The sequence below is a fragment of the Ambystoma mexicanum genome, chromosome 5q (genome assembly GCF_040938575.1).
Source record: "Ambystoma mexicanum isolate Mex_15411 chromosome 5q, UKY_AmexF1_1, whole genome shotgun sequence".
NCBI classification, from domain to species: domain Eukaryota; kingdom Metazoa; phylum Chordata; class Amphibia; order Caudata; family Ambystomatidae; genus Ambystoma; species Ambystoma mexicanum.
In genome coordinates, this window is record NC_090933.1 from 1,053,934,050 (window position 1) to 1,053,950,501 (window position 16,452).

Here is a 16,452-nt window from a genome sequence, read left to right on the forward strand (position 1 = left end):
GAAACCTACCCTTCATAAGAATGGAATTAGGCGTTTCAAAATCTGCTGCAAGGTGTTGCTCCGTATGGTGAAAGCCTCCATATAACGGGTGGCGTAATCTAGTATGACAAGTTTATGTTGATTCCCAAGCTAGGAAGGTTCCTGGGGTCCGACAATATCCATCCTTATCCTGGAAAAGGGGATGTCTATAACATGTAGAGGTTGTAAAAGGGCTGGAGGGGGTTTTCATGGATCTGTTTTTTGACATAGCGAACATGTTGACAAATGTGTTGGTGTCCATGAAGATTCCGGGCCAGTAAAATCTATTAACAATTTGTTCTCAGAGATTCCCCAAGTGTCCCGATGTAAGGTGAGCATGGGCCATCTCCAGAACCACCCGGCATTGGCTTTGTGGGGCTACTATCTGTGACTAAACTAACACTTCCCCACCCCCCCCCCCCCCCCCATCGGTACTATCCCCTCTATATAGTAAGCCTTGCTAATGAAAAAGAAGGGCTCCTCTTTCTTCCTTCCTTCCTTCCTTCCGAAATTACTTTCAGGAATGCCTCTGCCAGTATAAGATCATTCCGATGCGCAAACGCCAAGCCTGGAATTATCTCTGTCTTATTCTTATGGGTTGTGGAGTCTAAACTCCGGTCGGGAGCTTGATCAGCCTCACTGAACCCCTCTTCCCCCCTGTGTTCTTTTGACATGAGGCTTACATGATATCAGGGAGTACTGCCTCCTCCAAAATCCCTTGGGCCACTTTATAAACCCAGTATGAATCTTTCCCATTGTTCTGCATGGGTACATTTACATCTCCACAAAAATCAGGGTTTACTACCACTGCTAACAGGTCGAACCCATATCTCCAGGCTAATTCGGAATTGGACATTATCCGGATACAAGTGCCTGGAAGGGGGAATAGAATTAGGCCACTTGGTATCATCTGCCTCTCCCCTGGGGAGAACCATCTCCGGTTCCGGAAGTACCTCAAAACCTTCCTCTTCGCTTCTGCCTTCTCTCTCCCTCTCCCCTGCTAAACCTGCTTAACTCCCCACTGAATTCTGCACTAAACCTGCATCTGGGCCACTCTCAGCGACCTCGGTCCAGGGCCCAGCCACTCTCCACTTGCACTGCCTCCCTGGCTCCCCCTGCACTGTGGGACTGTCACTGTATCCCTACAGCCCCCCTTCCCAGCACTTCTCAGCACTTGCTCTGCACTTACCTCGCACTTGCCACCAGCTGGCCCTTTTTATTTATTATTTATTATTTTATTACGCTACTTACCTTGTACTGCACTTCCCCCCCACCTCCTCCCCCTGCACTTTCTCCTTTTCCCCTTACCTCTGCACTTGCGCGATCTGAATGACACCTGGCCTAGTAGGATCGTTTGTCTGTCTTCCCCTTGTTTCCCTCCCTCCCTGCCTCGTCGCGCCTTGAAACACTTGTGTATAGGCGCGTTACAAATACCATATCATATCATATCATGGTCAGGTCCTGACTACTACACAGGTCGAACCCAATGTGCTCCCTGGTGGCTGTTAGGGTGGTGGCTTAGTCTGTTAGCTTAGTAAACTTGACTGTTCCCTGGTTTGCATCAGCCAGACCAAATCCCACTTCCGACACCACAGTTAAGAGTGCAGAAGTAAGACTGACACAGAGGGGCCATAGCGTCTGCTATAAACTTTTATTCAAGGATAAAATGGAAGCGAAACCCCCATCGCGTCCCAACGCCTAGATGGGTTTCCCTGCCTCAACTGAAGTAACTAGTGTCAGAACGTCCAAAGCAAAAGGTCCCAATATCCAGTATCAAAATCTCAACTCAGTCCCTTACACACTAAGCTAACTAAACCAAAGGAGATGTCTTCTTGGTCCAGAGGAATGGCTCGCTCCTTAGCTATTGGGGAAATGTCTCCATTCCACCAGCCTTCCTCAGGGTTACAATGTAGTTCATCTGGGTTCCTAGCCATGGTTGGCAGCTCTCCCATCCTCTCGCCATATACTACAATGAAGAAGAACAGCCTGGACACAATTCCCATGCTGTGATGGGTCATACAGGCTTAGTTCACTAACCTGCCAAGAACTGTATGAACTGTCCAAAAAGTAAAAGTGGTTCCAATGGTTATTCAGGATTGCTCCACACTTCCTTGTCTCAGTACTAAGCGAGTGCTGATGTGGCAACTCACTAGGAACTTTCCTTGCCTCAGTATTGCCTATTTAGACTGCTTTAGAAAAGTACAGAGGGTATGAGGCTAGGATTGAAGAGGAATAAGGTAAAGAAAAGAAGGGGCAACTGTGGAAGGGGTTTAGGGTCATGATATGATTGTGTATAGGCGCTATATAAATAAACTGTTTCAAAGCGCTTCAAGGCAAGGGAGGGAACAGGGGAAGATACAATTACATTCTTAAAGGCACATGAACAGTAAGGATGTGAAATTAACTATCGTACTCAGCCTGACGACATTTCAGATAGTGCAAGTGCTAAGGAAGGAAGGGGGAGAGTGGAAAGGAAATGGAAATAGACAGGCGACTACCGTACTAGGCCTGACAACATTTCTGGTAGAACCGTACAAAACAAAAAGGTGAGAGAGGGGTGCAGAAAGGGAGGGGAGGAACAAAACAAGCAAATATCGTAATTGGCCTGACAACATTTCAGATAATGCTGGAGGGGGTTGACACGTAGGGGCAGAGGGGAGAAGACAGACAAAGTTGCTATCATACTAGGTCCAGGTACAATTCTGATGGAGTAAGTGCATAGAAGAAAGTAAGGGGAGGAGGAGAGAACAGAGTAAGCAATCAAAAAGAGTAGAAGCAAGGGGGGAGACGAATACAATTTCAGAAGTCAGTAGTAACATATAATGTTGCAAACCAGGATACAAGATTAAGATGGGACCAGCATGATTCAGGGCTACCATGAGTACAAGATGCAAAGGAAGTCCAGCATGAGAGTTGAGAAAGAGTGACGCAGCGTGAAACAATGAAGCCCATAAAAGCCAAGTCCAGCATTGGTCACTAGACGGTGATGGTCAAACCAGAATGTATCAGGACAGACTCCTGCAGAAGTAGGCGGAGGGTGAGCAGGCTAGAAGAATCTAGCAACACAGGTGAAACCTGTGTGCGAGAAGGGTGGGGGCATCACGGGGGAAACAGATGGGGTGGGGATGGCCTGTGGGGACAGAGGGAGTAAACACATGTTGGTGCATGCTTACCTGCTGTCTGAGCAGGGGTTCAGGCCCTGGGTCCTCCTGTAACAGGAATTGCCCTTTTCTTCATCTGCCCTTCCCTTCGGACGCCCGGGTGAGAGACACCCTTGATCCAAGAGTTAAGAGCAGGAAGGAAGAGGCAGGGCTAAGAAGGGGGGTGGTGCTTAGGCCAGGTGACCTAGATCCACTTGCACCTGCTCCCCCATCTGCAAAGGAAAAGCGGCTGGATGGCTCCTTAAGTAGGGAAACAGAGCGGCAACCAGGAAGGCACCAGGTTGCGTCATGTGGTTGCTGGGGATACTGAGTTATCCTGATATGGTTGTCGCTGGTCCCAAAGGGAGTTACCCTCCCATGAGATCCACCTACTGAGTACCACCGCCAGTCGGATTATCGGGAGCGGCCTTACCACCCTAGCCTCATGGGAAGGAGCTCCCCCTTTGGAAGAGGTGACGACATCCTGGGATTCGTCACACTATGTACTACTGGAATGTTGGATAGCCTATAGATTTAATTCTCTAGAAGGATAATGGCACACCAGAAAAACATTCTGCTCGGATTGCAGATATACCATCACCCATATCTACAAAGCATGGGATGGATTGCCCATCAACCTCGCACTGAATGTATGGACCCTCTTGAGCTACCAGTATCGGAGTATTGACAGTGAAGTAATTTCTCAGGCTGAGTCAGAATGGATCTTGATCTATTTAGGGCTGTAACAGCTGGTCTGGAATTCATTTTTTGGTGCAGTGTATTTGGGGAAAAAACCTACCACACTGGCGTTAGGATTTGGGAAAGAATCTAGTTCAGTTGGGTTCTAGAAGGGCATTCATTCTTCCAGTGCACAGTTTGTTTGCAATAATTACATGCCATAGGATCCACTTACTGGCCCTGCTGTCCCAGTTTGAATGGGGGGTGGGGGGGTATCTCCTGCCCCTACCCTACCACTATCACCAAAGCCTCCACAGAACTCTCCTCTTGCCCCAGGGGGTACCATGCTTGTCCCTGGAGATTTTGCAATTGTAGGGTCAGAGCTTATTCTCATTATCTTCCATTTCTTCCTGGCACGCCACAGTGATTTGCCACAGCCACCAGTTCCAATAATGGTTTATCTTACCACCCTACACAAACAGTCTTGAGTTGCATCTGTATTTTAGGTTGCAGATCAGAAACAAAAGAATTCGCAATCGCTTCAAGCGCTCTCTCATCAGGCTTAGTAATGCCTGAATGACGAGTGGACATGATCTTTAGCCAGTCCAAATAATACACTACCAATTTGCCCTCCTGCTTGCAGTTTCCTACCTTGCCCCAATCGGTCTTCTGGGTTAGCGGTTATCAATCTATTCCTGGCTTTTTCTATAGCATCGCCAGTAACTATATCAGTCACAGGTGAGTTGGCAAGCTGCATTAATCTCTGACCTCCAGAGCCATTATCAGCTTCAGAAATATCAGCAGAGGCAGGGTTATAGCACTGGATTACAGTAAGAGTGTTTGATAAAATGCTGTGGCTCTTCTCTCATCTTAGAGAATTCTTTAGCCAAATTACATGAATCTCCAGCAGTCCAGGGAACATGAACAATAAGTATGCAGAGTTCTTTCACTTCACCAGAGGACTGCTGCATCTAATCCACAAAACGTATCGCCCAAAGTCACTCACTGGGTGTAAGAGGGAGGCGAAATGGGTAGCTGCGCCAACCTGGGGTTGTCGTTGCTTCTGCTATCGGTGGAAAAGCATCTAGCTGCCTCACCACAGTTGGTATTGGAACCTGCCAATCTCAAGCAAGCCCTGCGAGTTTCCTGATGCTAAAGGGGAAGTATGCATCTTGACCATCATTGCAATTAGCCTAGTCTGAACTTTGCACATTTGTCTCAATCTGGAAAAGTCCCAAAATTCTGAACTTCACCCACTGGTTTTCCAACCCAATGTCCAGAATGGGCCTGGAGTACTTTCTTTTGCTGCATCAGGAGACACTCCTGAAGAAAGCACTGCTTTACTTTGACGCAGAATTTCTAGATCTATGGCACTTTTTGCGAGAAGGATGCTTCTCCAGGTGGAATTAATAGCTTTTTTTCTTAGGAGGCGTTGCCTCAACATGCATCCTAGTTTCAGGATGTAAGCAGCCTATGTGTTTTTGGTGATCATCGCTCACTCTTGGGAAGGTTGTGCAATTGGTAGCAAGGGGGCAGGGGCTGCTGACTTCTGTGTGGGAGTAGGCTTGCTCTCCACTGCTGCTGGCTGTGACACTTACATGGCCTTGTGGTCTCTAACTATAAGTATGAAGGGCTTTGGGTCCAGGAGTTCCAAATGAACACTCAGTTGCTATTTTCAGAAACCACCGGTCCAAGTTGGCTAGCAATAGAATACCCACTCCTCATCCAGTAAAGCTCCACATAGCAGTATCTATGAGAAAGGAAGATGTAAGATGTTTTAATTGTGTGTCTGGGATGCCTGTGGGGCCAATTGTACAATATCCTCTCAATGAGAAGGCTGCCAGATCAGCCAAAGCACTAATAACTTTGTTAGAACGTTTTTTGCCCTTTAAGAAAAACGTGCAGTAAATCTTCCCCCTTGTCAGTTGGCATATACCGGCTTAGTTGTTCCTTAGTCCCACAGTGCTCTCTTGTATTGTACTGCTCTCCTAACTGTAGATGCTGTTAGACAAACATTCTTCTCTACCCCTTGCACCTTCTTCATTTCATTATCTGGTGGATACGATGAAGAGGACAACAGCTAAAAGGAGCTCTCTGAGGAGGATGAGCTCAGATAGACAAAGGGTCTTGGTCTTTATGTTGACCCTAGGTTTTTAGCTTTTGCAGGAAGGAACACTCCCAACACTACTTCCCAAATCCCTTAAGCCAAAAAGAATAGGGGTTTAAATATAGATGGCTGATGCAGGTTTTTAAAAATAACTGAGGCTTTCTTAGTTGCAACAGATGAAGGACTATGTGGGAGGAACATCCAATCGAAAGAACGCTACCAGGGGTAAGTAACTTTCTTCAAATTAATTGTGTCCTCACACGTATTCCACATCTTATGATAAGACTCCCAAAGCAGTAACAATTTGTAGGTGGGAGTATCAAATTAACTTAAATTTAATCATGGACGGAACGGAGGTCAGTTTTTGCAAAAAGTCCTCCCTGATTGGAGGAACAATCCAGGCAGTAATGTTTAACAAACGTATGGATAGATGACCAAGTGGCCGCTGAACAGATGTCATTTATTGGGACACCCCTTTGAAGAGCCACAGAGGTTGCCATTCCCCATGTGGAATGAGCCCTTAGGCCTTCCGGCGGGTTCTTTCCCGCTAGTCTATTACATTCGCCGATAGCCAGGATAATCCATCTGGATATTGTTTGTTTGGTGACTAAGGCCCAATTTGGGACCGGTATACCCAATAAAAAGCTGATCAACTTGGCAAAATAAATGGAATGGTATCATATGGGACTTCTTGTAATTGATGGAGAAGCCCAGTCTATGAAGGGAGTGGTAGGCGATACTGAGATTTTCCCAGGCTTGCTCGGGTGAAGAAGCCCAGGTAGGGGTAGACGTGACCCCCCTCCCCCCCCACACTCTCCTCAGACTCGCTGCTGCCACCACCACCATTAACCTGGTGAAAACCCTCGGGCGGAGGTCATCCTGAATGGCAGAACTTAAAACTGGTAATGGGGACTGCCAACTGCGAACTTCAGGAACTTTCTGTGCTTGAGATGCTTGAGATGGATTGGCACATGAAAGTAAGCATCCTGAAAGTCCAATGATACCAACCAGTCTTGGAGTTGGAGAACATGAAGGATCTGAGAAAGGGTAACCATCTTGAACCTGTCCTTCCTGAGGAACTTGTTCAATTTTCTTAAGTTCAAAATGGGTCTCAATCCTGCATCCTTCTTGGGAATCAGAAAATAAGGGGAATATCAACCCTGGTTACTCTCCGCTACAGGTACATGTTTTATTGCAACTTTCTCTAGCAGGGCTAAAATTTCCTGCACAAGGAGCGGATCCGGAATTTTGACCGAGTTGTATCCCGGTGGATGATCTTGAGGCCTTTTGTTTTCCAGTGCCCAGACATCTGAAGCAATGCCCCTCCATTCGTTCAGCTACTGAGAAATTCTGCCTCCCACCGGGGTCTTGTGGGTCAATGCCTCAAAGTGGCTTAGAGGCAGCTGCAGCAACAGCTCAGGGTAAAGTTGCCGTTGCTGGGGCTGATTTAGCACCCCTTCCTTGTCCACCACGAGGGAACTCTTCTTTGGTACCTTTGTCCGGCTTGTCCTCTTCCAATTGAGGAATAGAAACAAAAGTACCTACCCCTCCAGGAATATGAGCCTGAATAGGGTTGTTGAGGTTGTCTAATGCCGGCGCTAAGGGACTTAGCCTTCGAGGTCTGCAGCTTCTCCAAACTCTCATCCATCTTGTTGCCAAACAACCTTGAGCTGTCAAAAGGTATGTTGAGCAGTTTAGCCTGCACGTCCGCTGCAAACCCCAACTTACTCAACCTCGCACAAATCTGCGTAGTACTGTGCTAGCAGCCATGGATCTCCTGATGCTGTCAGCAGTATCTGGAGACATTCTTCCATTGCCGCCTTACCATCTTTAATGATCCCCAGGAAGCCGTCTCTTTGAAGCCGTCTCTTTGTTTGCCTTCTGGGATGTAATCAGCCGCCATGGCAATACAGTCCAACAGGGTAAGTGTTAATCTGGATAGAGTGCAAGTCACATTGGTGGATTTTAAGGCCATACTGCCTGCCGTGAAAACTTTACATGCCCAGGCATCTACCCTCTTGTCATCCCTATCAGGGGGGATAGAGGGATAAGCCGATTACCTGGTTGACGTAGCTGCCTGACCTACCAAGCTTTCAGGAGTGGGATGCTTGGTCAGGTTTCCTGGGTCAGGGCTGGAAGGCCTGTACTTCCTTTCAAAGTTTCTGTTAACCGCAGGCCCAGCTTCTGGGGTCTCGCAATTAGCAGTGACTTTTCTCTGCAGGGCCAAATGAAAAGGCAAAATTGGGTCATTCTGAGGATCAGGGTCCAAGATGTCGGTCATGTCCTCTTGTTCATATGCAGGGGAAGGCCTGCTCCACCCCATAAACTCAGCGACTTTAGTCTTATAGAAAGCTCATGAGTAATCTGCATGCTTAGAGGGGTCATGCCTGCCAAATTCCAGTTCATGCGAGGTATCCAAACAACTAGCTGACTGGAGATTGTCACACAAGGCCCTCATTTTCGACTCATTAGAAATGAGCTGTTCTGGCACATGGGGGGTGCCAAACCAAAAGGAGGGGAATCCTCCTCGGAGGGTTGTTCCTCCTCATAAATCGAATACAGACAAAAGTCTTTTTTAGGGACAGGTCTGCAAACCTTGTCCTTTATGCCAAGAGGCTTTGACAAAGTCGGCATAGTAGTCGACGGCATAGAAGATGGTACTGGTTTACTCTGCGTTGCCTTCAACTTTGGCTTTGACAGGTCTGACTCATATGGAGTCGATAAACATTACATTTTCCCAGAGCACAGATCGTAACAATCTAAAATCCAGGTCTCCACACTTGGTTGGGTGTTTGCCTTCCATTGTTTTAAGATCTTTTCCTAAGCCACTGTCAAGGGCCTACGAAGCCAGTACACTATAGTAACCCTTCTATGTGATGCCACGGATTAATGCTGCATTCCACCACAAAATACCATATTGCACTGCATTAATGGAACATGCTACAATCGATTAACTGATTGTAGTATCAGACACAGACTGACGCATTTAAAAACAGTTCATAATACTTGCCCATCTCAAGGATTGTGTTGCCACAGGCAGACACTTCACATTTGATGGTCAGTGACTGTTATAGATAAAGTTACATAGTACATTGCTTGCGATGTCACAAGCCTAACATGCTACAATATACTATCTGTGATGTCAGACAGAGTAACATATCTCAGACAGTGATGACAAAGAATGCAGAAGCTCAGTGACTAACATCCAGACAAATGTTTGGCATGGAGCCTCCCATTTTTTGACATCACAGACAAGAAACGCAGAATTTCAATTTGCGTTTGGCATATGAAGTCGATGTGTTACTCTATATTTCTAAACTACAAAATCATTGGCGATATCATAAGTAGAGAATGTATCGCTGCACTTGAAATGTGGAATGTTGCAGAGTGGTAATACCATATTGATCCCTACAACAATGGTGCAATGTCTCGGACACCATGATCACAGAAACGCTAAGCAGAATCTGGTTAACAGACAGGACAATATAAAGAGGCGATTTATAAAGTTGAACTTAAAACAAGTAAAGAGCAAAGGCAAAAAAGTTTCCTAATTTAAGGGGGAACACAGTAAGGAGTGCTCAGGATACACGGATGCCAAAATGGATTTTCCAACTTACCATCATCTGTAAATTTTTTCCCATAACACTTCAGGCAATGTTCAATCATTTCTCTAGAAAGAAGTAAATTATAGAGTTTATCATCATTCATAAATCATTTCTAGAGTAGATAGCTACACTTTAATAGTTTATTACAAAATAGATTCCATTATTAGCACATGAAAACGTGATTCTTGTATCTAGTTAGTGGGGTAATTGATTCTTGTATGCACATTTAGCACAGTAAAGCCAGATTCAACAGGTTCACTTAGCAGAGGTTGATTTTATGATGACCAGCTCGGGTACAAGCAACAATGTATATTACTCCCAAAAAGTGTAGCAATGCCATATTCCATTATGCCCAGTTACCCCAGTAAAAGATTACAGTGCACAGAATAAAGTTAGATGCCAGTATGCTTAGATAGCCCAGCTAGGTGTCCCGGTGCGCTCCTGTACGTTGTGCTCTTTCAGTGGTCAAGCCAGGTTTCTTCGGTGCAGTGGAAGGTGTAACGGTATGAGTTGCAACCAGGAGGTACGAGTCAGCGCACATGAGTCTCGGCAAGGTGCTGACACGTGGACATGGAGACGTGTTAATTGTTTTATCGAAGGAGGGATGGCGGAGCCCCAATGTCACAAAATTACCTCCAGCCTTCTTAGGATTACTTGTAAGGTTTATTACCAGGTTCTCAAGGTACATTACAAGCAAGTTACATGGAATACAAGTAAGATACATAGGCTAGGACAACACTGGCTCCCATCTCTCAGGCAGGGGGCTTCCTATCTGCCTGGGCCTGGAACCCTCACCCATGCATTCTATCATTCAGAGGACAACACTCCACATGACATCACAGCCTTCCTTCATGCCTGAACAAGCAATACACAACAAGCAACAATGTATATTACTCCCGAAAAGTGCAGCAATGCCATAGTCCATTATGCCCAGTAACATCAGTAAAGGATTACAGCGCACAGAATAAAGTTAGATGCCAGTATGCTTAGATAGCCCAGAAAGAGTATTTTGAGTAGGTCTACTTGGCACAGTAGGGATTATGCAAAGTAAATTTAGGTTCCAATATGGAATGCCTATATAGCAGATAAGTATGCTCAGCACAGGGAGGCCAGATTGTATAGGTCCCGATATCACAGTGATGGCACATTTCATGTTCACCAATTAGCATAAAGAAATGTGTCTCAGTGGCTTCACTAGCATTCTGTTTGACAGCTGATGCATGTGGGGCTAACAGGAAACTGCCCTGCATGTTCATTTAATCAACAGAGCCTGGCTCTCTACTTCTACTGTTAAAATTGAACCAAATTCAGAAGGGATGGGGATAATGCTGTCAAGACAGACGTGATTGTACAGGAAAATGGGGGTGGAAAAGCAAAGTGACGACAGAGCTCCATTTTAACTGTTACACATACACAGTGTTTGACAGAACGATTGAGCCTGCACGACAGCATGGTGGGGAAAAGTGCTAGTGATGCAGGGGATCTGGGGTGGTGGTGAGGAGGGTGATTTGCAGTTGACCGAGCAAGACCATATTTTGGTTAGAGAAGGTTCAAGGGGGAAGGAAACTGTCCACAGGGGGCAGAATTGGACATATAAACCAGGAGCTGGGAGGAGGGACCAGGTGATATGCTAGGCATGGGATTACAGGGTATAATAGGCAGGGTAAGAGCAAGAATGCCGGTATCTGTACCCAAACAAGGTTAATAATGTGTGCATAGTCAAACGGACCCCTGTCTAGTAGAGATTAGTTATATGTCCCAACTCCAGGTTTACCCATCCAAAATGTGGGGATCTTGGCCAATGGAGCAGACAAACACAATTCTGGTTTCTCTTCCCAGTACACTCCAGTACCATGAACTACTGCTGCTTGGGGGGGGGGGCAGGTACCTGTATTTATCTTCATTTGCCAGTGCAGATCCCGCATAGGTACCAGTTAGTTTTTCCAGCAGGCTCCAAAAAAAGCCAGGGGAGTGCGTTTTTCTGAAAAGTATTCAGCTATTTGAACCTGTGACACAGAAGAGAACCAAACTGAATAAAAGAAGTGGTTGTAGTTCAATGAACCAGCAGCCAAGAGAGCCAGAGAAAGGGGCAGTAGGATTCTTCAAGGGAGGGGCTTTATCAGAGGTAGGGTCAGCAGAAAGTGCACAAAAAGGCAGCTGAGGTTTACAGACAGTCCGATCAGGCCTTTTCTAATGGTGCAGGGATAAGTGTAAAGCAACCGTGACACGGGTCATCTACACAAACCATCCATTCAACGTAGAGGTAACTGGCTGGATAGGTTCACATGCGAGCCCATAACTAAAGTCAAGTCTCCTTTGACTAGAACACAGCTAGGTTATTCATGGCAAATACATTTAAAAACAAAATCGCCCTTAAATCGAATTTTCCCCTCTAGAAAGTTGAGCGATATAGGGACTGGCGACTTTGTTTACAACACAGGTGTGTTCTAGCACTTGTTTTTGTCCATTCCACTACTGTAGATTTGGCCAATTTGTGATCTTCCCAGACCTGTGCCTGACTAGGCATTTCACCACAGAGGGATTAGTTTATAAATATTGAAGTTGCCATTTGGAAAGGCTTAATTGACAACTAAAGCATTTAAATGGTGAGTGATTTGGTGATGTGACAGTTGGAACCCGTTGGGGTTTGCAGTTGCGAACAGTGAAGGAGATGGTTTCTCAATGTACCTTATTGTATATCCGCAGATGGTGATGGTTTCCTAGAAGCCACACCAGAGTTTACTATAGGAGAAACCTGCCCTACACAACTAGAGAGGTTGCTTCTATGCCGCTCTTAAGAATTGGGAAGGGTAATGTTATCCTTCCAGAGAAACATAGCACTAATGGCACTTTTTTTTTTTTTTTTGCAGCGTTGGGTTCTGAAGCACTGTGACCGACCGAAAAACTAGCCACTGTTTTTGATATATGAAAAACTGTGGGACCATAGGAGTACCACCATAACTTGTTAATGACTAACTATTAAGCTCCTGAGGAGTGTTCACCAATTAAAAAGGATCAAAGAACAGAAACATGTTGAACGTCTGCCAGCGATATTACACTGAGCATATTTTTAGACAGTGTTACAGTCCCCCACACTGCCACACCAGATGCATTACTTGATCCTACCACAGGGAGAGTGTGTAAGGTACTGGTAAGAATAGGGCCTGGATGGTGTTTTCTTTGTCCAACAGCGTCTTCAAATCCTCCCAATGTATTTTCTTTTCTTTTATTTATTGAGGACATTTGTAAAAATAAAAAGGTTCAAACGCAGTTGAAAGCAGTACAAAATAGCATATACATGGTTTAGCAGATGATGGCAGAATTGCATATGAAAGTCATTTGAGAGTAGGATATCCATTCCATAATTTTGGTTCCAGCAGTGAAGGAACAAAACCTGGACTGTTCACATGCAGGGTTCGAAATTGAGAGGAGCTGGGGGCTATTTAGCTCCTGCTCCTAGCCTAGGAGAGCCTGGTTAGCTTGAAAGCAACAGCTACCAGGAGCTACTTTAGGCTCCCCAGGCACTTTTACTGTACAAACATGCATTTGTGACATTAATTTTGAGTATTTGAGAATGCTCCTATAGAAGAATTAGGACACATCTAGTACACATTTAAACACGAAGCATCAAACATTATGTGCAAAAGGTTAACGCTTGCATCTCATGTAGAAGTTAGATACATGGTGAGCTGGGTACTCGATCCGGAGACCTGTGAATGAAAAATGTAATAACCAAAAAAATGTTAACAAACCGAAACAAATACAAAATAAATTATATATTTTTTTTATTTGGCCCTGCCCCCTTAATCCTCCTGATTCTGATGTGGTGTTTTTTGATATTTTGGGTCCATTAAAAATGTTTTTCGTTATTATCTATTTCTGGATACCACTCGCTCCTGGTTCCCCAGCAGTAGGCTCTTGCCTACTGGGTGATGCCCAACACAGGAGCTGGTTTTTGCTCCTGCTCGTCGAATCTCCATTTCAAATCCTGACATGGTACTTGAGGGCTGTTAAATTGCAAAAAGTACAGCTTTCATCACAAGCATGTTAATTGTGGGACCAAAGGTCTTATCATGGATCTCTGATGCAAGGCGTCCCATTCTTGAGTTTTCCTACCTGGTTTACCAACCTATTTCCAGACCAAGTCCTCGTCAGAGAAGCAAATGCAAGGTTTGCGCTCTGGAGGATCCTTTGTGCCTTAGAGTCAGGGAACACCATGATTTCCCTGTGTAGGTCTCCCCCATACAGCAGCTAGTTGCAGGGGCCCTACTATTTTGATGCAGCCTTTCTGTGATCATACACATTGTTGAACTGTGTGGGTGTCCCTGCCGGGATTCTCATGCAAAATACAGGACAAAAACCAAAGGCTTTATATCGGCATCTTCCTGACATCAAGACGGTGAACCGCAGGATTTTAGCTCTGGGTGCAGACCAATGAGTAGCTCACCAGTTGAAGCAGAAGAATAAGCAAGGAGATCCCACACCAGGCACACCTTCACCTGCTCTCAAAATGTACATTATATATTAAATACCCTGCTTGCCAGGGCCTTTCCTCCATCAGCAAGGCAGTCGCCATATCCGCCAGAGTCAACAGCATGTTTTACGGCAATTAAGTGTTATATCTGTATTTATTGCAGTGTGTAACAGTTTAAATGAAACTTTTCACACACAGCAGAAAAATAAAACAATCCAAATAAATACAGAATATCGAATTACAGTTGAATTGATATTTTATTTATATCGCGCCCGTCCACAAGTGTTTCAGAGTGCGACAAGACAGGGGAGGGGAACAGGGGAGAACAAAACAACGATCTTACTAGGCCCAGTGACATTGAGAATGCGCAAGTGCATGGGAGAGGGAGAGGAGAAAAGTTCATGGAAGGGGGAGAAGTGGAAAGTGCGGAGCAAAGGAGAAACAGATAAATAATAAATACATAATAAAGGCATAAAGGCAACCAACAGTGGTAGTGCAGTCAGCAAGTGGCAAGTGCTGAGTTTAAGGCAGCAGACAGGGTAGATCTGATATGTGCAGGAAGAAAAAAGGAGGGGCTGTATGGGTACAGATACAGACCCCAGTTCAAGGGGTGGCCCGGAGGCAGAGCGGGAGGGTGGCAGGGTGAGCAGGTACCTGGGCCCAGAGGACAGAGGGTGGCCAGGTGTATGGTGCCGAGAGAGAACAGATGGACAGGGAAGAGGAGCGGGGGCAAAGGCATAAGCAAAGAGGAAGGTCTTGAGGTGCTTCCGAAACCGGGGATGGTTCTCCTCAAGTTTCATAGTGGCAAGGAGGCTGTTCCAGAGGCAGGCCCCAGCCGAATACAGAGACCTACGCCCAGCTTGTTTCTTTGAAAAACGACTGACCCTGAGAGAGTTAGGAGGTAGAGGAGCAAAGAGCTCGAGTGGGGTGGTATTTGCAGAGGGAGAGCTGAAGGTATTTTGGACCCAGGCCCCAGAAAGACTTGGGGACAATGCAGAGGGTTTTGAATTTAATCTTTGCATCCACTGGGAGCCAATAAAGAAATTTCAGAGCTGGATAGATACGATCCCAGGTCTTGAGGCCAAGGCCAAGTCTTGCAGTCCTGTTCTGGATTAGTTTCAGAGAGCGAAGAGTAGAGGCAGGTAGATTTAGAAAGACTGTTACAATAGTCCAACCTAGAAAGAACCAGAGCTTGGGAGATACTGAGCTTCTGGGGGAAGGAGAGGAGAGTAAAGGCAGAGTACCTCTGAGGAGGTGCAGTAGGATGTTTGACTTTATAGAGACAGAGATGTGGGCGGAGAAGGAAAGTGTGGAGTCGAAGATGACTCCGGGGTTCTTAGTCTCGCAAGTGGGGGTAGGATGGCTGCCATGGGAGGCCAGCCAGATAGCGATGGGAAAGGATGGTGAAGGTGTTCTGATGAGGAGGAGCTCCATCTGGCTGGCATTCAGACAAAGATCGTTGGCGGTACACCAATCTTGAATGGCAGTTAGGCAATCAGAGATGAGAAAAGAAGAGGAGGTGTCCGAGGGCAGCCTGAAAATGAGTTGAGTGTCCTCAGCGTAGCACTGGAATATGAGCAGAAAATGGCAATGTAGTGGCCGAGAGTTGCCAGGTATTGGATGAAAAGCCAAGGCGAGAGGTTAGACACCTGGGGAACACCACAGGTAGAAAGGGAGATAGATGAAAGGAAGGAGCAAGTAGGACCTGGGAGGTTCGATCAGAGAGGAAAGAGGTCAGCTAGGCGAGAGCCTGATCGGTGATACCTAGGTTATCACCGAGACGGTTGAGCAGGATGGTATGGTTGACCGAGTCGAAGGCAGTAGAGGGATCGAGTAGGATGAGGACAGAGGGAATGTTAGAATCAAGGGTGGAGAGCAGATCTCCACAGATGTTCAGGAGAGCAGTTTCCGTGCTTCTGGCAGCTCTGAACCAAGACTGGTGGTCATGGAGACAGCCAACAGAATCGGAATTAAGGTTAAGCTGAGAGATGGCCAGTATTCCAGGAGTTTGCCCAGAAAGGGAGTAATGGAAATTGGGCGATAGTTAGCCGGACAAGAAGGATCAGCTGTGGGTTTCTTGAGAAGAGGATGCACAAGGGAATGGATCCTGAGGCAAAGGAGAGGTTGCAAAAATCGGCAAGGGATGGAGCGAGGTTATCAATGTGGTCCTTGATGATTTTAGAGGAACAGGCATGAACCTGTTTTGACGAGGCTTTCATAGATCTGACTTGTCTAGCGACCTCATCAGGGGAGAAGAAAGGAAAGGACTATAAAGAGGGTTGGGGGAGGGGTGGCTGAAGGAGAGTCAGCATGCACAGAAATAACATCTTAGATAATGTATAACAGCAATACACAATGAGATCTCATAACAGAAGGGTTATATCCAATGCAGCGCTTCAGAGAGTAAGGCCTCTGTGCATTATGGCAAAC

At 46.0% G+C, this 16,452-nt stretch overlaps 1 protein-coding gene across 2 annotated transcripts in view; it reads right to left on the reverse strand.

Moving 5' to 3' along the window:
* DSCC1 (DNA replication and sister chromatid cohesion 1) overlaps positions 1-16,452 on the reverse strand; it is a 332,122-nt gene that overhangs the window by 147,566 nt on the left and 168,104 nt on the right. For both annotated transcript variants that reach the window (XM_069621553.1, XM_069621554.1), the window contains exon 6: positions 9,561-9,613. In XM_069621553.1, coding sequence (XP_069477654.1) covers positions 9,561-9,613 — 53 coding nt within the window. The remainder of the gene's footprint in view (positions 1-9,560; positions 9,614-16,452) is intronic.